The 26,506-nt window shown below is 43.9% G+C and overlaps 1 protein-coding gene across 1 annotated transcript; it reads right to left on the bottom strand.

Annotated features, from left to right (window-relative positions):
* On the bottom strand, window positions 1–26,122 carry corin (corin, serine peptidase). Its single transcript, XM_050066709.1, has 24 exons — window positions 26,075–26,122; window positions 25,837–25,906; window positions 21,717–22,034; window positions 19,651–19,762; window positions 19,360–19,464; window positions 18,394–18,665; window positions 18,175–18,288; window positions 14,849–14,956; window positions 14,350–14,460; window positions 13,348–13,470; window positions 13,148–13,261; window positions 11,173–11,404; window positions 10,947–11,089; window positions 10,708–10,815; window positions 10,455–10,568; window positions 10,254–10,364; window positions 10,018–10,141; window positions 9,747–9,875; window positions 8,916–8,965; window positions 6,891–7,077; window positions 6,621–6,783; window positions 6,401–6,509; window positions 5,347–5,480; window positions 1–4,645 (listed from the first exon to the last, which is right to left on the bottom strand). The coding sequence occupies exons 1-24, from the start codon at window positions 26,120–26,122 to the stop codon at window positions 4,463–4,465; spliced, it is 3,282 nt and encodes a 1,093-aa protein (XP_049922666.1). The 3' UTR covers window positions 1–4,462.
* Between the last annotated feature and the right edge of the window lie 384 nt (window positions 26,123–26,506).

The following is a 26,506-nucleotide window of genomic DNA, read 5'->3' on the forward strand; positions in this document are numbered from 1 at the left end:
ATAGTTTTATTGGTGCCATACAAGGTGATACAAACCAAATATTCACGGTTTACACAAAACAGTAGAGGCTACAGTCTGTTCATAAAGCATTTAAATCATTAACCAATAACACTCTTCATCATTATCATCATCATCATCATCATGGTAACAAAGTCGCAACAGCTAAATCAGGAAGTGACATAAGAAAAACGCACACGAGCCAAATCACATACAGTCACACAGTCTGTACATACACGATTGTATGTACACACACACTCACACATACACACACACAGTCACACACTCACACACATACACACACCAACAGCCCTGTGTTTAAGCATGACTTACAAAAAGCTGTAGAAAAATACTCTTAAAAAACCAAACACACAAAACAACAACAACAACAACCACTTGGAATGTTCTGGATATCGGTTAGACGTCAGCATGGAGGGTACACCGGGCAATCTGTTGGGCAACTCCTCTCCTGGTTTTGACACAAGTTGTCCTCAAAATTGTGACACAACAAATATTTAAATCTTTTTTACCTCTTAAATTAAATTCATGTAAAAATGTTCAGATTAAAACCCATGAAACAAAATTCAAGAGCTCCTCGACTCTGCAGTTTTTACGAACCTACAAAGCCTGGCAGGTGTCAGGAGTCATGACTCTCAACAATGATTTTTGAGCCCAAGTGGACGTTTGTGCCAAAATTAAAAGAAATTTGCTCAAGGTTTTCTTGAGATATAGCATTTACGAGAATGAGAGATGCAAGGTCACACTGAGCTTGATCTTTGGCTACCAAAATCTATCCTTGAGTCCAAGTGGATGTTTGTGCCATATTTCAGGAAATTCCCGCTAGATATCCTTGAGATATATCGCATTCACGAGAATGGGATAGATGGGGTTACAGTGACCTTGACCTTTAGCCTGCAGCCACCAAAATCTATTCACTTTATCGTTGAGTCCAAGCGGAGATTTGTGCCAAATTTTAAGGCATTCTTGAGATATCATGTTCACAAGAATGGGACGTAATGGGACCTGAAAACATAAAGCCTCCGGCCACCGCTATCACCAGCACAGGGCCTTAATCGGTAATTTATAAAAGCATGATGGGAAAAAGGCAAATTCATGCCCTCTTATTAATAATTTCTGTTCAAAGATTCAATTCATTTCTTTTTAGATAAAGACACATGGATAGACTTCTGTAAAACAACATTGTGTTGACATTCCTAAAACACACATTAAAGAGTATTTTCTTAAAAACTATCTGTAACATTCGGTCTGTTATTTCATCTGTATATTTATTGTGCAAACTATTTTTTCCTCTATAACACCTGCCTGGCTCTGTACAAAAACATTATGAGTATGCTTCAATACACGTGGTTGTCATGACTATTTAATCAGCCATACTGTGCCAACGACAATCCAAAGTAAAGAAATGTCACTGAAAGAGAAATATAAATCTGAACGACTGATAACAACATTTTGGAAGGAAAATTTACTTATAAATTAATAATTTTTGACTTACGATATACGTCTGTTGAGAAACTAAACTCTGTAGAGGCTGAGGACTGACTCATACCTTAAGCTAACTTTAGCAGTTAGCTAACACTTTATTTATGCCAAACATCTCCTAGTTACGTTCAGCTTTTGTTAGCTTCAGCTGTAATCTCTAGCTAGTTAAAACAACACAACTGGATCAACTTGGCTCATAAATACGTAGCAAAAGCTGATGTTCCTCACTGCTAACATTATGAAAACTAATTATTGATCTCTATTGGAAATATGCTACATTTGTGCTTCACAATCTAGCTAGCGCTAATGTGGCAGTTAATCATTTGTGTTAGCAAGTCTGTGAGCTAGCTAGCTAAAAGGGTTTCTTTTAAAACTACACAATTTGAGCAAATTGGTTTGTTTAAGCTGAAGCCGATATATCTCGCTGTTAACATCATGACTCAACACTAATCTGTTATCTACGTTAGCATTATGCTATAACTTTACATGTCACAACCTGGTTTTAGTTTTTATTTTGCACTTAATTCTGACCCCATGTAAGAAAAGAATATTTCAGTTCATAGGCTAAAAGATTAAATCCAACATTTATGACTGAGTTTTAAAACGTGACATTTTTTGTACAGAGCCCCTGAAGTCCTGATACGAGAGACTTTTTTATAATATCTTGTAACATAAGACGTAACAGCATGAGACAAAAACAAATTTTGTGGGACTGCTTTGTTTTTTGTGTTGTTTCACATTAGGATAAAAATGCTGCGTGAATAACGCTGATAAATGTTGTCCGTCAAAGTTGCCCAAATAAGTTGCCGGTGTGTTTAGAAGCAAAAAAAAAAAAATCCTCTCTCTCCGTCTCACACACACGTACAGTACGACATTGTACAGGTAACAAGGTTTTTTTTGTCTTTTTTTATCGCTAAGTTTAAGTACAGGCACTATAGAGTGAAGCATTGTGGGAAGTTGAGTGCTCAACTGGTCTGTTTTAGATAGCAGCTTTTAGAAATTCAGCACTGAGCGTCTGAACGTTGTGATTTTTATGATAATTAAAACACTCAAAGCAGACGATCGGATGATGTCGTGGAAATAAAGTGTGTTTTTACATCTATCGCACAGAAACCCAACGATGAGCTCAGTTCACTTTGTATTAATGCAACAATAATCTGATCATATAATAATGAAATATCCCTGTCAGGGTCAAAGTTTAATTCCTCTGAGTTGCTGCTGCCACTAAGCTACAGGTAAAGTACAAACAGGTAACGTGTTTATGGAGGCAAAGAAAGTCTGTGATCATTTAAATTTCATAAGGAACACCAAACTGTGAAGTTTAACCACCACTGAACACTGAGGGCCTTTTCACACCTAGAAGTCTGAACCAAGGTTCTTGTTTTTGTGACACTGTGTACGTTTGACCCGGTTAGTTTTGGTTTCATGTTGCAATGATGCGAGCGCACTGAAGATCTCCACATCACATATGTCCTGTCACCTAGGTGCCATCATCATTGCCTACATCCTGACATCTTCATCTATGTCATGTCATCTTTGTCCACGTCATGTCTTTGTTGCCTAGGTGCCATTATCCTCACCTATGTCCTGTCGTTGTCTACTAGGTGTCGTTGTCTTCGCCTACATCCTCTTGTCCTCACCAACGTAAAGTCGTTGTCGCCTAGGTCCAGTCATCGTCGCCTCTGTCCCATCATTGTCACCTAAGTCTCATCCTCGTTGTCACGTAGGTGTGATTATGTTTGCCTACATCTCGTTATCTTTGCCTGTGTCACATCATCGTCACCTACATCACGTTGCCTTTGCCTACTTAATGTCATTGTCGCCTAGATCCTTTCATCTTTGCCTACATCTTGTTGCTGTGACCTAGGTCCCATCGCCGTACCCCAGGTCCCACCGTCTTCGCCTATGTCTTGTGTTTGTTGCCGAGGTACCATTATCTTTGCCTACACCCTGCCGTAGTTACCTACCTCCCATTGTGTCCCCTAGGTACGGTCATTGTTGTCCACATCTTGTTTTCTTTACCTACCACCTGTTGTCGTCACCTAGGTCCCGTCGCCTGTGCCTACATCCTGGTGTTGTCCCCTAGGTGCTGTTATCTTCACCTACGTCCCGTTGTTACCACCTATGTGAACTGCGCCTACCAAAACTTTATATTGAAAAGTGATGCAAAAGGGTCCAACTGTCTGAACCATCCAAAAAATGCTTTCACACTACGAACGAACCGAACCGATTCAGCCGAGACCGCTTCTTTCATCAGACCAAGGTTCGGCTGTTCGTCCAGGTAAGTTTTACACCTGTGATTTTAGTTTGGATCAAAGTGAACAGTCAGTAACTTTTGGATGGTCCGACCAAACGAGGTGTGAAAGGACCCTGATGTTGAAGGCAGTGAAATATTTTACAGTGTAAACTTTTTTCTGATTTATGAGGTGTGAATTCAATCTTTTCTCGATGTTTTGATGTTTTCATGATCAGAAATTAAATTTGAGCAACTTTATTTTTTTGACTCAAATTTTTGATGCAAAATTGACTAATTGAATTTCAATATATATTTTTTTGTTATCTGAAACCTTAGAATGAAGCTTTGACATTAACCTAAAATCTACAGGAGTGGAATTCAAACCACATAAACTCAGATGGTTTTTAAAGTAAAATATTTTAGCGTTACAAATACATAGACACTTAAATTCCAACGTTAAATATTCAGCAGTGGTTAAACTCCATTAGGTGTGTCGTTGTTCATTAGAAACTAAACACAGTGGAGTAGAAAAAATAATAAGTATTAAGTTCTGAGTATTTATGAATGTGTAGTTTACTCATTGACAACAATAGCTCTACTAGCTAATTCGTTAGCATCTGTAATACTAGTTTATACTACTGCTCATCCAGCAGGTAGCATCTGAAGGCTATCAGTATAGATATAGGCACAGGTAGAGGAACTGAAGGTGTGTGTGTGTGTGAGTGTGTGTCAGTCGGTCAGGTACGTGTGGATGTAGATCTGTTGTTGGATCCAGGGAGTGAAGTGCGTCACATTGCTGTACACTCCAGGTCCGAGCACTTTACTGAAGCACACGCTGCCCCACGACGTCAGGCCGAACAACGTCCAGTGACCACCGTCCTCCTCGCACACCAACGGGCCGCCGCTGTCACCCTGAACACACACACACACACACACACACACACACACACACACACACAAACTGTAAATATGCCAGTGGTGGAAGGTTTGACACCCAAGATTAGTGTCAAATTTTGTCATAACTGTCATACAAATTCTTGACTTATGGCGAAAAACGTATTTTGTGAGGTCACAGTGACCTTTGACCACCAAATTCTTTTCAGTTCATTGTCAAGTCCAGGTGGACGTTTGTGCCAAATTTAAAGAAATTCACTCAAGGTATTACACCTGGGATATCTTGTTCACAAGTGTGAGACAGACAAGGTCACAGTGACATTGACCTTTGGCCACCAGTATCTAATGAGTTCATACTTGAATCGAAGTGAACGTTTGTGCCAAATTTGAGGAAGTTCCCTCACGGCATTTTTGAGATATGGCGTTCACAAGAATGAGATGCATGTACAAACAGAAAACAGAACACCTCCAGCTATGACATCACTGGTGCGTGTTTTATATAAATATATGTTTTGCCTGTGGGATGATCAAAGAACTCTATCGATCTATCATTGACCAAGCGAGGGAGGAAAAAGTATTTCTTCCTGAGAATGAAACAACTTGAAACAGAATAAGTTTGACTGTGAGTGAGTTAAAGGACATGAAACATGTCTGAACATGTTCAGCAGAGGCACATTTCTCTGTTCGTGAAGTGGACCGACTGTCAGTGCAGACGTTACCATGCACGAGTCGACTGTTCCAGCGTCGTAACCGGCGCAAAGCATCCTGGGAGTGATGGTCTTCATGTCGAAGTAGGACTGGCACTGAGACAGCGAGATGATCCGAACCTCCCCTTCCTGCAGCTTGAAGGGCACTGCGCACACACACACACACACACACACACAGTTAAAAACTTTGGCCTCACACTGGCTGACATAACTGTGTGTAACATTATGATGCCACAGTAAAGTTGACCTTTGACCCTTTGAATGTTAAATTTCGTCAAGTCATCTTTTTATCCTACAAAGGTGCTTCATACTTCCTGTGTGTCTGCGAGGGTTCACTTTGGTCTGAGTGACATATATGTCGTCATCCACCTATGACCCCTACGTTTGCACCTTTTTTTTTTGTTACTGATCGGACTGTGCGCATAGCGAGCGCATAAACTGCACACGTTCTGGTCCAGTTGGTGGCCTACACACCTCCAGCTGTTTACCAAGAAGAAGAAATGGATTTGGTTTGAAGTAAGATCTGCTGTGACCCACGTTTATAGAATTTGTCTTTAAAGGAGCACAAAGACTGTGTCGGACTGTGCTGGAGTTCAGATTGGGAAATGCATGTGTGGAACATCAGACCAACATGGATCCTCAGTTACAGTATGAACAGAACCACGTGCGCACAACCGGTACAAGTCCCCAACTGCTGCGGACATTCAACGTGGAGAGTACGTCCAAGCCTTCAGACAGCTGTCAAATCTGATCATTTTAGTGTGGAATTGTTGAAAGGTTTTATGAGGTCACAGTGACCTCTGACACCAAAATCTGATCAGTTTGTTCTTGAGACCAAGTGGACGTTTGTGCCAAATAAGAAAAATATTCCCTCATGGTGTTCTTGAGATATCATGCTCATGAGAATGAGACACACGTGAGGTCACAGTGACCTTGACCTTTGACCACTACAAACTAAAAATTTCATCCTCGACTCATAGTGGATGTTTGTGCCAAATGTGTGTGTGTGTGTGTGTGTGTGTGTGTGTGTGTGTGTGTGTGTGTGTGTGTGTGTGTGTGCACTCACTCCTGTTGCCCATGTGACCCCAGCCTGTGATGTAACAGTAGGAGTCAGGAGAAGGAAGTTGGGCCGGCTCAGGCAGACACACCGGTCTGACGAACGGCGTCTCCTCGATCTGAAAACAAACACACACACAGGACGGTTGTTTCAAAACCAGAAACACTCAGACACCACATGTGTAACTCGTCAATACTGATAATCAGTACTCAGTGTGTCTGTCTCTGACCTCTGAGTCCAGCTGCACCACGCTGATGTCATAGTCGACCACCGCCCGGTTGTAGCGCGGGTGTACGATGATGGAGCGCACGCCGCGGCTCTGACTGTGGACACCTGGGTGATCCAGGTTATTCAGACCCAGCACCACCTTCCACAGGTCTGCGCTTTCCCTCCTGGTGCGCACACACACACACACACACACACACACGCATGTACCATATTAACAGCTCGTTAACACACTGTGACGACCCCCCGTCTCTCTTCCTGTCCCCTGTCTCACCCCTCGAAGCAGTGAGCGACGGTCAGAGCCCACCTCCGCGCGATGAGGACGCAGCCGCAGACGTGACCACTCTGACCGCTCTGCAGCGAGCACTGCCATGGCCACGCCCCCCGTCGGGACACACGTCCTCCCAGAATCCTCTTCTTCCTGTGGGGGTGGATGCTCACCGCCGGGCGCAGACCACACTCTGACAGACAGACAGACAGAGTCTCAGTCGACCACCACTCCTTTAATCTTTATCATACATTGTTTAGTACAAACTTTGTGACGTTGTTAATTGTTAATAAGTAATGAATTAATGCTGTAATAAACCATGATGTGAGTTGTCATGACAACAACATCACTCTATTTCTCATCATTAGTATCAGAGATATCATAAATGCCTTTAAGTCGCAGCACGTTTGGCTCCATCCAGTGGTCGCATCAGGAATTACAGAAAAACAAACAAAAACTGTTTCTGTCCTCTCAGTTTCATCACATTACAGCAGCCGTTAGTCCATAAATTGATTAGTTGATCAACAGAAATTTATCCAGCAACTACTTGTATAATTTTTTTCAGAAAATTATACATTTGTTGTTTCAACATTAAAGTAAAATTAATGGGTTGCAGTGCAGCTGCACTGAAGAGTTTGAAGCTTCAGAGCCTCATTTTACACACAGTCACATTCTGAATCATCATTTTAATGCTGTACAGCTTTTTGTTTTTTTGCATGTCTATTCATTTTGTTTAAAGCTGGTATTTCTGCACAGATAAGATAAGAGATAATTAAAAAACATTTTTTTTGACATTTCATGACATTTTTTTCAAATTTTTTTCAAACAAAGTATATATATATTTTTTGACATTTTATCAACATTTTTTTCCAGACAGTTTTTGTAATTTTATTAGACATTTCATTAACATTTTTTTGAACAATTTAATAATGTTTTTTGGACATTTTATCAACTTTTTTTTAATCAACATTTTTCCTGATATTTTTCAAACTTGTTTTTTTTTTAATTGTTTTTTTTATTACATTTTTTTAAAATATTTTTCTGACACTTTCTCAACTTTGTTTGGACATATTATTATTATTTTTTTCCGAAATGTATCAACATTTTTTCAGATATTTTATCAGCAATTTTTTTTGGTCTTCTTTAAAAATATTTTTCTGAAATTTTATCAACATTTATCTGACAATTTATCAATTTTATTAATGTGACACTCTATCTTGTGCTTCACAGTTGCAGAAGTAATAACGGGTGAAGCATCCTTGTGCACTCAGTACGTTGTGCATCGTACAGTCTGTTTACATCAGAGTTTATTAGATCCACGTCACACAGCGTAGCTGCACTAAACTTTTAAGATTGATAGATCTCACAGTCTGCAGGAGGCTTTAGTATCATACTGTTTGTAGAATTACATTCCAGTGGCGGCTGCGTAGGACTGTTCACATCTCATGCGATCCAAAGTGAGTGCTGTTAATTCCAAAAGTCATTTCCAAACTCACAACAGGTTTGATCTGATGAAATATTCTGCCTCAGTTTATGTTTGCTGTGTTTGGCCTTTTATAAAAAGCACCAAGTATTAACAAGGGAGTCTAACAGCACCATAAAGTACATCTATTCACTCAAGAAAGCTGATTCATTGCATCAGATGAGTCCCTGCACTCAAGCTGAGGGTTTGTTCAGGGATTCTTTTTGTTTGTAAGGTGATGACATCATCAGATATGTTGACAGAACTTTGACAACTTCATTAGAAGCTAAAACTGTAAACAACAACATTCAGTGCAGCCATAAAACATCTGGCATGAAATCAAATGTCTTGTTTTGTTTTGTGCTCCAGGAAATTGTGTCCTGATGTTACAAAGACCAAATAATTAATCTGTAAAACAATCAGAAGATTCAGCGATTATGAGAATTATGGTTCGTTGCAGCTCGACATCAGATGAGTTAAAAAGATGCTCAGATATAAAACAAATCTTCACACAGTGACTTTAAACAGGAAGTTTTACTGTTGTGATTCAAAGGGAAATAAAGTTTTACCTTCTCTGGTGCACAGCACGGATACTCTCCTCCTGGAATGACACGCATGACTGCAAGACAGACAGACAGACAATAGTAATCAGATTACAGCAGCCGGCAGGTGACAGAGTTTCAGAGTTAAAAAGCAGACAGCTGAGGTCCCAGGTGTTTGTATCTGGTTCCTATATGGTTCTAGTGGAGGTTTATGGTGTGTGAAGTTACTGTGTGCTTGTTTCAGTCACGTTTTAATGTTACCATGGTTACCATATGATCTCACATGAATATAAAGTTTAAACAGATAAGAACTGACAGCTGAGGCACCAGCTGTGTTTCTGTGTCCTCTCTGTAAACTCAGGCGGTTTTGTGGATCTGTGAACGCAGCACAGGTGGAACCCTTCATGAGATCATTTTAACTCAGCTGCAGTTTGTAGAGTCACAGGGATGATTTAACTGATCAGACCGATGGATGAGAGGAGCAGCTGCTGCAGAGGCAGTGAAAACAAACTTTCAGATGCAGCGCGACGAACTGTGAAGTTTCATTTTCACTGTGCGCGACATTCTGCTGCTCCGTTTGTGCCAGAGAACGCTCGGCGCTCCGAGACTGTGGAGCAATGAATAACTGAAGGGAGCATATATTCCAACAGCGCTCCTGATGACCGGCCCCGCTCCGAGAACAGAAAATTGTTACGTGGTGTCTGAAGTATTCAGCTGAACTGGAGTCGACCTGAGGGCGGAGCAAGGTCCTGTGAGGGCGGAGCAAGGTCCTGTGAGGGTGGAGCGAGGTCCTGTGAGGGCGGGGCGAGGTCCGGCTGTTTGTGTTTGATTGACAGCTCTCACAGGCTGAACCATTACCTTCTCTTCTCCAGGCGGGCCTGCAGAGCTGATCCGTTCCTCTGGCTCCACTCAGGATGGACGTGCAACCAACGCCGGCGGCCCGGGACTCCAGGGTGGTCGGTTACCATGGAAACAGAGGAGGGAACTCTGCAGAGGAACATGCACACTGTAGGTCATCTGTCACACCATTAGATTGTGTGTGTGTGTGTGTGTGTGTGTGTGTGCGTGTGTGTGCGTGTGTGTGTGTGTGTGTGTGTGTGTGTGTGTGTGTGTGTGTTACTAACCTTACCCTAGTCCCAGCTGGTTGCAGGTCAGTTTGCTCAGCTCGTGGTTCCACTCGTCTGCGCAGACCTGATACTCTGCTGCCGTCCTGAACACCGTCAGTACAGACCCCGACCGATCGGACAGAGACACTGCAGAGAGGACGGATCAATACAAGACCTGATCAGCTACACTGATCAATACAGAGCCTGATCGGTATATATGCACGTGATAAATACAGAGGATTCTCCACCACTGTCGTACCACAGTTCCACTCGTCCGAGCTGTCTGAGCAGTGTTTCTTTCCATCGCACCACAGAGTCCGATGAACACACTGATGGTTGTTACAGGACAGCTCGTTGTCTCTGCACACCGCTGAGGACACAGTCAGACATGTTATTAATGACACGATCATGTGTTCAGATTAATAATAACACCAGTAATACAAGCAGTGTGTCCACTCACAGCAGTTCGCCTCGTCCACCAGCAGGGGGCAGTCTGGGAACCCATCACAGATCATACTGGCTTTAATACACACCTTACTGCCGGGACACTCCCACAGAGCGCGCTCAGAACAGCCTGACAGAGAGGTGACATCATCAACACCAACCTGAGTCATGTGGACATGTACGGTAAAACTTGTTGAGACAACACAGGCCAACAGGAAGTGTTACAGCGTTCAGGGGGACTCTTGTTTTGAAACGTTTGCGTGTCTCACCACAGTTGTCCTCATCGCTGTGGTCGTCACAGTCCAGGTGTCCGTCACAGCGTTTGGTCGCCAGGACGCAGCGACCTGATCGACACTTGAAGTGGCTGGGGGAGCACTCTGTCGCCATGGCAACACGCCAGAGACAACAAACAAGGAAACAAGAAATTGACACAATTATTATGTTGTTGTTTTTTTTCAGGGGCAGAAACAGTTTAGCCTCAGTATCAGGACAGACGGACAGACAGTACCGTCGACTCCGTCCTCTGGCAGCAGACAGGTTGTGTTCCCTCCTTCTTCTGGAAACTGACTACAGTCAGAGTCCTCAGGCCACTGCAATCCCACAATGCCGAGCACAGACTCACACTTCTCCTTCGCATTACGACACAGAGACCTGCAAGGACGAGAGATGTTTAAAAAAAATGAACTAACAGGATGGGACCCTCTGCAGACTGACCTGGTGATAGATTAACTAACCTGCAGGGCGGGACCCTCTGCAGACTGACTGGGTCACACTTGGGGACCAGCAGCGTGCAGGCGTAGAACATGAGGTACTGGTAGCAGCCGGTCTGAACCAGGGCGGGGAACAGAGAGGACTCCCAGGACACGGAGCTCTCCCTCTGGGACAGGTGGCCCAGGTAGTTGGGGTAGCTGGTCAGGTTGTAGGGCAGGTTCATACACAGCTCCAGGCTGATGGGCTCACAGCGGGCTGAGACACACAGAGGCACAGTTAGTACCAGCTGCCACCACCGGGGGGAGACATTCTCCACTCAGTCACAGTCATACACTGTTACCCTATATAAACTTGACCTTGACACTAAGCTGTGGTGATTTACTGGTGTTTGAGGTACCTGTACTTTACCTGAGAAGACTCATGCACTAAAAACTCACACACAGAAAAAATAAAATGACTTAAACTGCAGTATTCAGTGGTGGAAGAAGTGCGGAGATGTTAAACTTCTTAGGGGAAAGTATAAATACCACATTATGAATATACACCATTACAAGTAAAGGTCATTCAAAATTTTACTTATTTAAAAAGTACAAAATGTACTATGTGTATCAGAGTACGTCGGGATGGTATATGTTTCATTCCTTCTTTTTTTTAACTCTTTTTAAAAAAAATAATTGTAGTTATTTACTTTTGCCTTTAATATCCTAATGTCTCTATGTTCTTGTTTTGTATAATATTTTTGTTCCGTGTCTTGTAAAAACAGTTGTGGTGAATAATAATAATAATAAAAAAATAAAATAAAAAAGGGACCTATCTGGCCAACTTTACCTCAGGTCACGTTAGCTCGCTAGCCGTCCCTTTATCGCTTTTGGCTAACAGGAAGGGCTTTGTACCCTTTCATCATTTATTTATTGTTGTTACATCAACACTGTTTTCATAACACAACATAAGTTAGGATCATGAATCACTTTAGCTGAAGAAGTAATTTGGCAAGCTAGCTAGCTGACATATTCACTCAGATAGAATTTTGCTAGTGATAATGGCAGTAAGCAAGCTAAGTTAGCCAGCTAGCTGAAACTAAGCTACGCTGTATTGAGCTGGTGTCGGCTGCTTCGAAACATTAGCTGATTGAGTAATTCCCAAATGGCAAGCTAGCTAATTTACCAGCCTTGTTGTCGGGAAAAAAATTATGATGTTTATCACTCACAATGGTATTTTGCTGCGTTTGCTAGCTAACTAGCAATTTGTCCACATTATCAAGCAACCTAAAGTTATATAACGTAAGCCAGCTGAAACCACATTATCTTTGACACATCAGCGTGTCCTCTAACATTAGGATTTCTATTTGGTACTGGGGGGACTGGAATTATGATTTGGATATGAAATTGATGGATTCACTGTTCATCAGATAACAAATGAGAGTTTTCTAGCTAACACAGCCTGCAGAGCTTCAGCCTTATTCCCCACCGCTTGGACACCAGAGCAGATGGCAGCTCTGACCTTAGCCCCTTTAGCAACTCAAGTTCAGCTGGTGCAAAGCCCAGCCCCGGGTTCACAGCAGGTTTAGTCTGTGTAAGGGCAGTAACAGAAAGTTTGCTGCTACAGTAGGGCCTTGAGGCAGTCGACAGGAGGGTTCAAGATAAGACCCCAGCGCTTGGGCACTCAGTCTTGCTCCGGCTTAACTCGAGTTGCTACAGGGCACTAAGTGAAGTCAGTGCACAGGCTGCTTGAGACGACTGAGAAAGTCAGGGAGGGCCTCAGATTTAAGTTACGTTATAACCTCTTTGCTCAGAGGTTATAAAAAACTTTAAGATACATGTAGAAAAGAGACGTACAGAACCTTTAAGTACAGAACTTAATTAAAAGCTCTGAGTATTCTTCACCTGCAGTGATTAATATTTAAGTACAGAGTGCAGCACTAAAGTTTCTGATGTGTTACATTCAGGTTTATCTGTCGTAGTGAGGATGTGTTCTGGATCGTGCAGAGTGAGGACTCACTGCAGTTGTTGTTATTGTTGGTTCGGGGGTCGCAGGCAGCGCCGCCCACGCCGCACACTGATGGACAGGAAGTGGAAATACAGCTGGGCTGACCAGGAGGACACACACCCTGAGCTGGAACACACACAGAAATAATAAGAACCAGAGACGACGACGGATGAAGAGATGTGAGACGGGTGTTATACAGACAGATGTCTCACTCTGCTCTCTGCTGCACTGCTCCTCATCGCTGCCGTCTTTACAGTCGTCCTCTCCATCACAACGAAAAGCAGAAGGAATACAGTGACCGTTCCTGCACTCCAGCAGACCCTGACTCTTACAGGCTGCACACAAACACATCAGAGTTATATTTGAAACTAGTGTAAAAACAATTAAAAAAAACAGTCATCGGGGACAAAGCAGTGAATTTCAGCACCATGAATCATCAGAGTGACTCAGCTGTGTTTGTCAGCACAGCTTTATTCTCTTGATGTTTGATTGACAAACAAAAAGAAGCTTCAGCTCCGTTTCTTTGAACAAACAGTCACCTGTTACCCGTCATCTTTTTATGTTGTTTATCACAAGAAATCTTTAGCTGCTGTTAAAAAACAGTGGAAACATCTCAGAGCGACGTAAGCTACATCTGGGAGCTGTCTGCTAACAGTCAAGCTTATCCAAGAAGAAACAAATGAATCTTGATTTCCTCGGTTATTTGTTTGAGTAAATTAAACACAGCTTCTCTCTAATGTCCACGTTATAATGTCCAAATGTCCAAATGCAAAACATGGAGTCAGTTCTGCTCCATGTAAAAGTAAAGTCCAGTTCAGACCAAAGATTCATGACAAGACAAGTTTAGAACAAACGACTATTGTCAACCGTTGACAGGAAGTGACCACCATGAGACCGAGTATCATCTCTAGCCAACGACTCTCTGTGCTTCTGATCTGTAACGTCGACAGGAAGTGACCGCCATGAGACGGCGTATCATCTCTAGTCAACGACTCTCTGTGCTTCTGATCTGTAACGTCGACGTTGCCAGCTGACGTGCTTTAAAACCAGCCACCAACCATTTCTAGCTCGTCATCGTCTTGTTTAAGTCATGGAAAAAAAGATTGTTGACGAAAAATTTCCGTCATAGTTTTCATCACTGTTCAAACAGGACGCTGGTCACAAAGTGTAACTGAAGGAAACAGTTTTATGAATGAACCTTCTCAGTCACTCACAGCAGTTGAGCTCGTCGCTCTTATCCAGACAGTCGTGGTCTCCGTCACACAGCCAGTCTCTGGACACACAGCGCCCGTCACCACAGCGATGTTCACGAGCCGGGTCGCACACTGACAACACACACACACATTGTGAATGGCAGTTTTTCAGCCACAGGGAATGAAGACAAGCAGAGCAGCTTTAAACTTCAGTATCAAAATATAACCAACATTTTATTTTAAAATTAAAATAATTTGAAGTTGCAACAAGAAACAAACTCATTAAAATAAATGCTTTCAGAGAATCTCAAACTTTAAGGTCGCTGTTCACCAAAATAAAAGCCCCCTCGTTTAGAGCAGATTAACAGCTGACAGACACAACATGATACTGTGTGTGTGTGTGTATGTGTGTGTGTGTGTTGGCAGATGGACAGGTGGTGGATTCCCTCGCTCAGTTGATCCTGAGCTGCCACACTGCGTCACTGACTGTGTGTGTTACTGTGTGTGTGTGTGTTCTCACCACAGCTGAGTTCGTCGCTCAGGTCTCCACAGTCGTCGTAGCCGTCACACACCAGAGCGGGCGACAGACACCGACCAGTGCTGCACCGAAACTCTCCGTCTGTGCACACTGCAGAGAGACAGTCAGACTGACGACTGAGTTCAGGTGGGCGATACGACCCTAAAATAACATCGGGGTGTTTTTGACAATATTCCTGACAATATGCCAAATTAGTAAAAAAAATCGTATTAATAATTTAAGAAAATAGAAATACAGCTTTCTGACAGAATCACTGCTGCTGCCGGAGGAGCCGCTGACTGAGTTCCCTCTGAGCGGACGCCACAGTTTACTCCACACTACTGAAGCTCCTCCTCTTTTTGGAAGCACCGCAGAGTCCATCATCATTTCACTTTCAGCCGTGCTTGTTGTTGCCGTGGGTAACAGTATGACGTCAATGTTTCAAAGAGTCGAAATGCTGCGAGTATCATGATACTAAAAATTACAGCGTTGTCAGGGCGGCCTCTAGCTCAGCGAGTTGAGTGTCTGCCCCATGTAGTCCTTTCCAGCGGCCCGGGTTCGATTCCAACGTGCAGTCCTTTGCTGTGTGTCGTCCCCATTCTCTCTCCCTCTTTCCTCTCACTCTCTAGCTGCACTACAATAAAACATCTTCAAAAGATAAAATAAAATATAGCAGTGTTGTCGCAAACAATATGATATGGCACACCCCTGTCACAGAGGTCAGGTGTTTCAGCCACACCCACCGTTAACAGGTGTGTAAAATCCAGCACACAGCTGTGAGGGCTCCGCAGAGGAACATGGAGACTGTAGAGTGGAACAGAAAGAGCTCAGTGACTTTGAACGTGGCGCTGTCACAGGACGCCACCTCTGCCACAACACAGGTTCAGTTCTGCATTAGATTTGCACCGGTCATCTGAAAGTCGGGACGTCTCCATCAACGTTTCTTTCTTTGAGTCTTTCTCGTTTTGCATCTTTTGTTCTCGTTTAGTTTTTATCTTTGTCCAAATTTCTTTTCTTTTTTTTTAAATTCTCTAATTTTTCTGTTTTTTCTTTCTCATTTTTATTTTTCAAATATCTCCTCATTTTTTCTTTTGCTTTTGTCTCATTTTATTTCTTTTGGTTAAAGTCTGATGCTCATATTTTTCTTCTTCTGTCATTTTATTTTCTGTCATTTACTTGTTTTTCTTTCAAATTTTGTCTGAACCGTCACACATTTTTTCTGCTGAACGAATTTTGTGTCTTTCTCATGTTGTCGGCAGTACTGGGCAGTGACGTGTTACTATTGGCGTTGGTTCCAGTTCCAGTAACAAGTAGTGTAACTAATTAATGATTACATTTCAGTAATGAGATTACAATTACCCCAAAAACTTATTAAAACACGACTTTTGTTATCACATCACAACTGACATGAAATATCATCTGCTGACTCATTTTAATGGTCTCAATGTGCAGACAGTTTGAAGGACAGAAACTTTTTACCTTAGTCACTGTAAATATTTCCACGACTTTGATTTTGTTGGAAGTAAAGATGACAACAACACTGTTGCTGCAGGTCGTCAGACTAAAACTCTTTTCACTGTGAAAAATGCATCTGAAACACTTCGGCTACTACGACCTACAGCACAACAACATGAAGCTCCAGGAAATACACCCCACCAAAGGTGAGCCCTCCTCGGCTGCAGAGATCAGCTGTAGCTCTGCACTGGCTGAACTACCCAAACTGGATTTGAAAAAGAAGCTGTCTATCCTCATTTACACTTCCTGGCAGTTACCCTGACATTCACACGGAGACACATCTGAATTTTTTTATGGGATGTAATGGAAAAGTAATATAACTAGTAGTCTCGTGAATTACTGTTGGCAGGGAGTAATAAGTAAAGTGATATTTTTATTTTTGGAAAGAATAACAAGTAGGGCTGTAGTCTCCTGGTCGACTAGTCGATTATTTGGTCGCTATGCTCTCGTCCGACCAAATTCTCATTGGTCGAATAATCGCCGTGTTACTTTCATAAGAAGAAAAGTGCTACATCAACAGCTTTCCAGGATTAATCCATTATTTCCTGCAGCGGGGGGACAGGCTAAGTTACCTGTGAAAGACATAAAGTTGAACTTCTCCACCCTCACTCTCAGCGTCACGGTGACGCAGACCTCCTGTCTGTCTCTGTAAGCTGAAACCATTTCCCTCAGTGGAAACAAAGCTTTGATTTACTTTAATTTCACAGATAAGAAACAATAAATTGTGAAGACAATAAAGCCTCCACACACTGTGTGTGATTTATCCTGGCTGAAATATGAGCAGAGGAAATCTCTGCTAGCTGCTAGGCTAATTTATACAATGTAAAATGCCATAGGCTTGTGCTAATAACGTTAGCATGTTGTATTTGTGGGGAAAATGTGTCCAGATAAAGACAAGTGTTTGTCTGTGAATGCTGCGAGTTATAGTGAAGCTGATTTGTGTACTTGTGTTTGAAATTGTCTCTATTAAGCCATGTTTAATGTGTGTTTAATGTGTGTTTTAAATCAATTATATAAATAAAGTTTGATTTGAACTAAACTTTACAGCACTTAACACAGTCCTCCACCGCCGACTAGTGTTTTGGAGGTGTAACTGCAGACTGACACAGACACACCACCGCACAAGTAAAAATAACGTGCAGATTATTTTTTCTCCCCACGACTAATCGATTAGTTGAAGATTATGTGCGACTTTAGTCGACCAAGATTTTCTTTGGTGGACTACAACTCTTGTAATGTGTAAGAAGCCCAGCACTGGTCGTCAGTTTTCATCTCTTCCTCAAGTTTCGTTTCTTATTTCACCTTTTTCCTGTCATTAAGATTTTGTTTTGTGTTTCTGTCTTAATACGTCTTTCCCTTCTCTCTGTTCCTCTTTTTATCTCCTGTCATCTCTTCCTCCTTTGGAGCTTCTTTTATTTTAACTCTTTGTTCCCTCTCTCGTTCTTGTGTTCGGTGTTCACGGCCGTAAACATCCTCAGAGGTCAGAGAGAGGATGGGAGACATACACAGACAAAGAGAAAACTCTCTCTGTCGTTACATTCCAGTGGTCTCAGCCTATAGCCTCCGTATATCGCCATGACGACCACCTCTCTGTCACAAACAGCTCCGGAACTTCCACCACTGTCGTCCAATCAATCACCTGCACACACATCACCACGACAACGGGCTGAAGACTCCCCCTGCTATTTGTACAGATCACAATACAGTGTGTGTGTGTGTGTGTGTGTGTGTGTGTGTGTGTGTGTGTTCTCACAAGTGACCAAAACACTATGGACCCCACATCTGATGTAAACATGAATGTGTGTGTGTCTCACCGCAGTGTGTTTCGTCGCTCCAGTCGTCACAGTCGTTGTACCCGTTACACACCAGTTTTTGTGGGATGCAAATCCCTGTCGCACACAGGAAGTGGTCCTTCCCGCCGCACACAGCTGTCAACCAATCACAGAGAGGGCGGAGCAGTGATGTCATCAAACCATCAGATCAGTGTGGAGTTGAAAACATTAAAACATATGTGTGTGTTTGTTTTTACTCACAGGGTTTCCCTTTGATCTGTCTCGGCGTGTAACAGGCGGGGGGGGCGGGGACTGCTGTTGCCATGGGCGATGATGATGGGAAGGATGGCGAGGATGGCGAGGATGGCGAGGACGGCAAAGATGGCGTTGATGGTGGCGACGAAGCAAAGGTGACGTTGCTGAACTGCGAGCAGCGCAGGAAGTCGGGCCAGGAGGCGTTGAACATCTGGAGGACGGGCTCGCAGCCTTCCCTCGCTGCCTCACAGAACGACGCGCAGGGCAGCACGACCCGTCTGCACACACACACACACACACACACGCACGCACGCACGTCTCAGTAGCAGCAATAAAACACTAATACCCATAATCCTCCTGTCAGAGGTCGTTCAGAGTTGAAGCCGCTGACACCGAACACGTGTGCGCGTGTGTACTCCAAGAATAACATCCTTACGCACTCTGAAATTCAAACACACACACACACACACACACACACTTGCTGTTCCAGTTACAGTCTGAACAGCTGAGATTCATGTGGAGCAACAGGTTTGTTCTTGTCAGTGTGTGTGTGTGTGTGTGTGTGTGTGTTCTATGATTCTCCACCTGTCGCCAGACGTCGTCACAAACCTTGTTTGTTTACAATAATTAAGTTGAACAGTGTGATACAAACATCATGAGGAGGGTCATGTGACTGAGGAAGACGAGCGTTAACGATCCTCTTCATCAGTAACATCAGGTCACATTTATTCAGGGTCATTGTCATGGTAACGGGGTCACAGCGCGCTGCATGCAGGATACACAGATACACCTCACGTGGAACCAAAGTTCATGGGCTCAGGTTCCTCCTGGAAACTTCTGGCCGTACGCCGTTAGCAACACATGCTGAGGTCAGCACAACGAGCTGATTGGCTGTGAGTCAGTGGAGGTCAGCACAACGAGCTGATTGGCTGTGAGTCAGTGGGTCTGTTTTCTCAGGTATTTCTGTGTTACCTGTTGTGCGTCCCCTCGGCGGCGATACACTCGGGCAGCGCCAGCGAGCAGCCGAAGAGCATGATGTGTCTGTAGCAGGACAGTCTGCTGAGGTAGCTGAAGAACCTGAAACACATCATCAGTCAGAGGACGGCTCACGACCACACAAGTTCAGTCCAGATGTCCTGAGGCGTCCTCGCTCCGCCTGTTTCATCAGGACACTTCAGACAAACTGTGTCATCAATATGCAGATGTGTTTCAGGTGAGAAAGTCACCAGTTTGTGAAGAGAGGCTTTGTGTTTATGTGGTTACCTTAGCAACATGTCGACCTCTGAGCTCTTCACCACGGCAACCGAGGAGGACAGCCATGTCTGGTTGTACGGCAACATGTGACACTGAGGCTCCACGATCAGCTGACAGCTACCTGGAGACAGAGAGGATATAAAGTGTTCAGTATTAAACGAGCTTCCCTGAAAGGCTGAGTGTCCAGTTTATTAGGAACACCTCACTGCAGTCACACAGTCCTGTGATGAATCATGAAGGTTTTAATCTTCAGTTTGTTGAACTGACAGCTGTTTTTTGCTCTTTTGTCTCCTCACATTGATTTAAACAGTAACGTTTACCAGAGACTAAACTATTTTTGCTCAAATCTCCTCTCAGTTCTCCCACTGCACATTCAGTTTCTGACTCAACAGATCAGCCAACTCAGTCACCAGAATAAATGTTGACGTACGAACCACAGATATGTAACATTTGTAGATTTCATGTAGCGGATATGGTGAAACCTCGGTTATGGTTAGAAATAGATCATGTTTTAAAAATACCCTGATTTTTAGCCACAAATGCTGCTGGAAATGCCCTGATATCCCTAAAAAATAAGGTTTTCGTGCAACATTCACAGCTGGAAATGCTCTAATGTTTTGGTAAAAAAAACAACACAGGTTTTGGTGCCATTAATGATGCTGGAAATGCCCCAATGTTTTGCTGATAAAACACTTGGTCTTGTGTCACAATCACTGCTGGGAATGCAACGATGTTTTGCTAAAACAAAACTGTTTCAGTGCCACTTATGATGCTGGAAATGTTCTCGCTTGTCTCGCTTAAAAAACACTGGTTTTGGTGCCACAATTGCCACCAGAATTGCCACCAGAATTGCCACCAGAATTGCCACCAGAATTGCGGTGATGTCGCACTACAAACCCTGGTTTTGGTGCTGCTACTGCTGCTGGAGATGCCCTGGTGTCTTGTTAAGAACATGGTGCCATGATCATGGCTGGAGATGCTGACGTCTTGTAAACACCCAGTTTAGTTGTGTGTTGGTCTGCAGCCAAGCAGCCGCCAGTCTGTCTGCGTCTCTGTCTTGTTCTTCCTGTTCATTGATGAACACACACGTCTCATTCAGCGACACTGAGCGGTCACCTGTCGACCAATGACTGTGGACGTAGTGAGGAAGTTCATTTGTTCCTTTATTTTTAGTCTGGTGACCGCCCAGCGTCCAATCAGAGCACAGGACGGTCCGCAGCTCATTAGCATTCACCTCGACTCCACATTAATACAGAGAGAGAGACAGAGAGACACTGAAGGACAGTGGAGGAACAGAGAGACACAGAGACGAGGAGAATTTTAAAATAGAAGCTGAATGAACGATTTATCATCTCACACACACACACACACACACACACACACACAGAGTCAGGTCAGTCGAGGAGAACAGAGGACAGTAGATCTGAATTCAGCTCAGACGTCTCTCAGGTATCTACTCGTGCGTCCTGCACTAATGGAGACTAATAAGGTTTTAGTGTTTGACAGAGAAGGACACGTCCAGAACAGACACTGAGACAGAAGGACAGAGACGACAGATGATCCTGGGACTTGTAGTTTTTAGGGGACGTGACAGCTGCAACTGCGTCTTGTGCATCATCACTGGCAGAGCCGAGACAGATTGTCAGTTATTGTGTTTATGTAAATATGATATTTCATTTAGTTATACTGTTTTCAGACAAGTACAGTAAGAACATTTATGTTTTTAGATAAAGATTTTGTGAATGGACTTCAAATGACAGAATTATTGGAATTATTTGGATCACGTGAGTCGGAAAAACCGTGCGCAGCCATGACTGGCATCTGACTCCACACTATCATATTGACTGTGTATATTAAGTGAAATAATTCTTCACTTTTCAGGACACAAATTCACAATCTTTGATGATAATTTAAATAAAACGAGACACTTAATCTTTTTAAAGCAGCCTTTTCTGTAAGACCACATTTCCCATGAACACTTGCTGCTTCCTGTTTCACTTTGTCACCCTGACAAGAACTACAAATAAAAGCATCGAATTCATTTCAGACACAAGAAACAAGAAAACGACTGATACCTGAGTCAGGCGCCGCGGTGCTGCTGATCGGCCAGCTGGTGCTGAGTGATGTCACAGAGCTCAGCCAATCAGGAGGCGTTGTGTAAGTCTGGGTGGGCGGAGCCTGAGAGGAGGATGCTGGAGGAAGGCTGGTGGTAGCAGCAGGTGTGCTGGCGCTGTATGTCATGTCATCGTCAATGTGCAGCGAAGCCGTGACGTTTTCCGTCTCAAAGAAGGGGGAGGGGCTTGTGCTGTTGCTGTGGTAACCAGGGTCGCTGTCGGCGATGGGCTCGGGGGAGGGGAGGGGGCTGGAGTCCAGGAGGCCACTGCCGAATATACCTGAAGATCAGGAGCAAACAAAGGTGAGAAGAGGAAGAGGCTTCGGCCAATCACAGCGCTGTGCTCTGGGCTCTTTTCTTATGTGACATGTTTTTGTCTTTATGAGATCAAAGAGAATAAAAATATTTGTGTGGTCGGTTACATGTTTGTTTCTTCATGTGTTTATGTGAATGTGTCGAACGTCCTGTTAAAGCTATGAAACAACTGCTGTGTCACACACACACACACACACACACACACACACACACACACACACACACACAGTCAGTGGAAAAACTCTATGAATAGTGTGGCAGTGATGTAGTTACCATGGTGAAGCGGACAGGCTGATCTATTTACACCTCGTCTGACACACAACATGACAACAACACACTGCGTATAAACATGTGTTGTCAGCAGCTGGAGATCAAAATGCCTCTGCGTGTGATTGGACCGACCCACGGCCAATCAGAGTGAGGAAACGTGACGAGCTAAATGTGAACAGAGATGAGCTGTGATGGTGGAACATCAACACGCTGGTGAATGAATGAATTAAGAGGAGTCCTCTTCACTGAGCTGGGTCTATACCTGCTGCAGTGTCACCTGTACCATTTCTAATTTCTCCTGACTCTCTGGGATCAGTGAGACCAACAAGTGTAAAAACTAAACATCGTCAATGATAATTAAGTCCCAGTGTCCTCAATCAGGTCCTCTCGTATTAGCAGGATCTCAAATCTGTTGCCATATCAAACTTCATTTATCATGGTTTCAGCCATAACATGTGATCAGGTTTTGTCCACTTTCGTGTCAGGATCGGCTGCAGACTGACTTGGCAGAGATGGCCGCCATCTTGTTTTTACATGTATCAGCGTGTCGTGCTCTGACCACCACTAGATGGCACTATTAGTGTCCACGAACGAGGACAACAGGTCTGAGGTAAGTAGAATGAAGTATAAGGTCGAGTAAACCCAAAATGTGAGGTGCTCACATGAGGACACTGCGTCTCAGGAGGATAAGTTTGGTTTTTAATGGTTTTAATGATTTAAGTTTGGTCCTTAAATATGACCCTTAAGGTTTAGTTTTTCCTTAGCTGAGGAAATAACTGAATGAATGAATGAATGAATGAATGAAATGTGTTTCACAGAATCTCTGAAAAGGTTTCCTTGGTTAAAGCAACTCTTACCTTTCTTGCATTTCACACAGTAACAACACATCCATCACGTCATCATTACGCCTATGATAGACGTAGGCGTTGGCATGGTAACGTTAGATACACGGAAGAGGAGAGTGAGTGTAAAGGTGCGGACACACCAAACCGACATCAAAGAACTAGCGGCGACGAAAGCCAACTGTTGCGTCGTCTACGTCGCCTTACGTCGCCCTGTGTCAGTTGCATTTGAACACACTACACGGACTACATCCGACGGCCAAGTAGCACGTACGTTCTGCACCTGCGTGAGAGAGAGCGGAGTGAGAGAGTGGTACATCCTGTCAGCCGAGGGGTTTCCTATCTGTGCAGCCGAGCACCGCAGCACCTCCACGGACTATTACATCCAGACGGTCCCGGTGTTTCCTCCGCAGGCTCCACTTCACTCAGCTGCCCGATAAACCCGCTGCTTCTTCCCACTTTAACCTGAATAACAAACCAGGGCTCGGTGCTCCGGTTGGATCCAAACGGAGAGCCGGGGCTAGCTCAGAGACTAGCGGAGGCTAACTGGCTGTGCTTCCCTCCGGTCATGCTGCGGCTAACGCTCCGCTAGCCGCTCCCAGCTAGCTCCGGTTTGTTATTCAGGTTAAAGTGTGAAGAAGCAGCGGGTCTGTGGGGCAGCTGAGTGAAGTGGAGCCTGAGGAGGAAGCACCGGTTAGCCCCGGTTTCACTACAGGCAGATTCACTCGCTACAGGGGTGAGGAAATAAAATCTGAACAGCCAATCAGAGTGATCTCTCTCACCGACAAGCTCCGCCGCCGATTCAACATGCTCAATCGGCCGACGGTGCAGGACACACCGCAAAAACTAGGCCGACAGACGCTCACCGACGGCCCGACTTTGGTCGATGGCCGACCGTCGGCTTGGTGTGTCCTTAATGTTACAACCAAGACAGTCAGACACAACCCTGGAGTTTTAAAACGCAATCGGAGTCAGAGATGACCGATGAGTTACGCGAGCGGCTACGTCAGTCGGAGGCCTCCACATGCGGAAGACAGACAGACGCTCGGCCGATTGGTCGGAGTTTTCCTAGAACCATATGAGAATGGTATAATTATGAGTTTGTATTTCTGGTGGAATTCACTTACAGTTTAGTGTGTCAGCTTATTAATAGCATTTTAACGTAAACAAAGAAAACGTAAAATTTCCAGAAAGGTAAGTGTCGCTTTAAGGAAAGACGTTAAGTCATTAAATGCACTGACAGAGATTTTACAGCAGTGCACTTCTGCTGTTCTCACCACCTCTCTACACAGGAGCACGACACTGTGGGCCTCTGGACCTGTGACCAGTCGGCATGTCCAGTAATCCATCCATGATGGTGTCCACATCAGTTTGATTTTGTTCTCAGTCATGTGTTAGAATACATCACGCTGTTCACTCAGGATGTGGAAACACACGACACTGTAAGAATTTCAATTCAATGTTGAAACGAAGGAGGTGATTCTGAACTCAGAGGGACGTCGATCGAACAGAAGAGACGTGTGAACAGACGGCAGGAGACAAAGACGTATGAAAGGCTGTAGAGACCATTAACTGTTTAATGGCGGGAAACGACACACACACATCCATCATAAAGCTCTGTGTGTGTGTGTGTGTGTGTGTGTGTGTGTTTAATGAGTCGAGGAGGAAACAACAGAAAACAGCTGCAGAGATGACAGAAGAAGAAAAGCAGAGCTCACACTGACAAACAGATGTAAACTGACTTTGAAGAAAGAAAGAAACAAGAAAAAAAACAAATAAAATAAAAAATAAAGACGAAGAAAATCTGAATAAAATAGAAATACATCAATAAAAAAAACTACAAAGGAGGTAAAGACGAGACAAAGAAAAAAGAAATGAAAGGATGATGAAACGAGGAAGGTGAAGCAGGAGGAGGAGATCAAAGAGGAGAGGAAGATAAAGATGGAGGCAGAGGAGGAGAGAGGGAGACAAGATGTTGAAATGAAGACATGAAGGAGAAGTCAGGGATGAAGGGAAGAAAAGAGAAAGATGAAGAGTAAAGAGTAGGTGAGGAGGAGGAGGAGGAGAGAGAAGATAAAGGAGAGGAGAGTATTATGACGAGGGGTGAAAGGAGGAGGTTCAGTTTTACAACCTGCGTAAATATTTGAAATTCTTTCTGTCTGAATGTTTGAGACGTTCACTCAGATTGGCCGAGGGACTTCCTGCTGTCATGGTGACGAGAGGAAGCACGACACACACACACACACACACACACACACACACACTGTGCCACACACCCACTCGTATGATGTAATTAAGTGTCCTGTGAATTAATTAGAGGATCTGAAAATGTGTCATCTCTCCTCCTCCACACTCCTCCGTCAGTCTGTTCTACTTCCATCTCTCCTTCATCCATCATGTTTTCATCTGTCATTCATTCATCTGATTCTTCAGTGAACTCATCGTCATGTTTGAGATGACGTGAGCTTCGTGACATGGTGCGTTATCCTGCTGCACACCTTGGTTGGAACCAGTGCTTATTTGACTTCCTGTTGCCTTTCTATCATCTTGAACCAGTCTCCTCTGACCAGCTCGTCTTCACCGTGTCTACATGACGAATGTTAATGAGCTGCTGACACCTGATTGGCTGATTAGCCACTTGCTGAACAGGTGTACCTGATAAAGTGGCCGCTGAGTGTCTATCAAGAGCACTTGGGATGTGCCCTGAACAGGTGTCCTGAACTTCCTGAGGGCAAAGGCTTCATGTAATTCTCACAAAAACAAAACCTTAGTTGGACGACAAACAAGATCTGATGTTTCCCTCGCCCTGTATCTTACACGCTCGTCAGCTGTAGCTCATCGCCGCTATCGCCGCCGCTCAGAACCATTCTTACACCACAAGAGTTGGACTCACAGCCAGGTCCAGATCTCTAACCTGCCAGACGAACAGTCCCTCCAGCATGTTGTCATACTGCCATCAAATTCAGCCAATCAGTGTGGAGACGGGTCTCAATGCTCTGCTGTTTCATTTGAGCTCGCCATGATGTCACTGACTCACAGCCAATCAGCTTGTCCTAAGCACATGTCGCCAACAGCGTACGGCGAAAAGTCTCCAGAAGGAACTCAGGTTGTGAAGTTTGGTTCCATTAACGGGCGTCAAACTGTTACAGCTCCACCATCCAGCTTCTCTACCTCCTACCTTCTCTCCTTCACTCACTCTTCATTCTTCCCTTCCCTTCGTTCTCTCTACCCGACCATCTTTCCTTCCTTCTTTCCTTCCCTTCGTTCTCTCTACCCGACTATCTTTCCTTCCCTTCGTTCTCTCTACCCGACCATCTTTCCTTCC

The sequence above is a fragment of the Epinephelus moara genome, chromosome 17 (genome assembly GCF_006386435.1).
Source record: "Epinephelus moara isolate mb chromosome 17, YSFRI_EMoa_1.0, whole genome shotgun sequence".
Lineage (NCBI taxonomy): Eukaryota > Metazoa > Chordata > Actinopteri > Perciformes > Serranidae > Epinephelus > Epinephelus moara.

Excerpts from the sequence above, each read along its gene's own strand:
- corin (XM_050066709.1), bottom strand. The coding sequence starts at position 26,122 with ATGCTGGAGGGACTGTTCGTCTGGCAGGTTAGAGATCTGGACCTGGCT. Across the intron at positions 10,365-10,454 it reads GGTGGACGAGGCGAACTGCT|CGGTGTGCAGAGACAACGAG; the intron begins GTGAGTGGACAC and ends CTGTGTCCTCAG. Across the intron at positions 6,510-6,620 it reads TGGTGCAGCTGGACTCAGAG|ATCGAGGAGACGCCGTTCGT; the intron begins GTCAGAGACAGA and ends GTTTGTTTTCAG.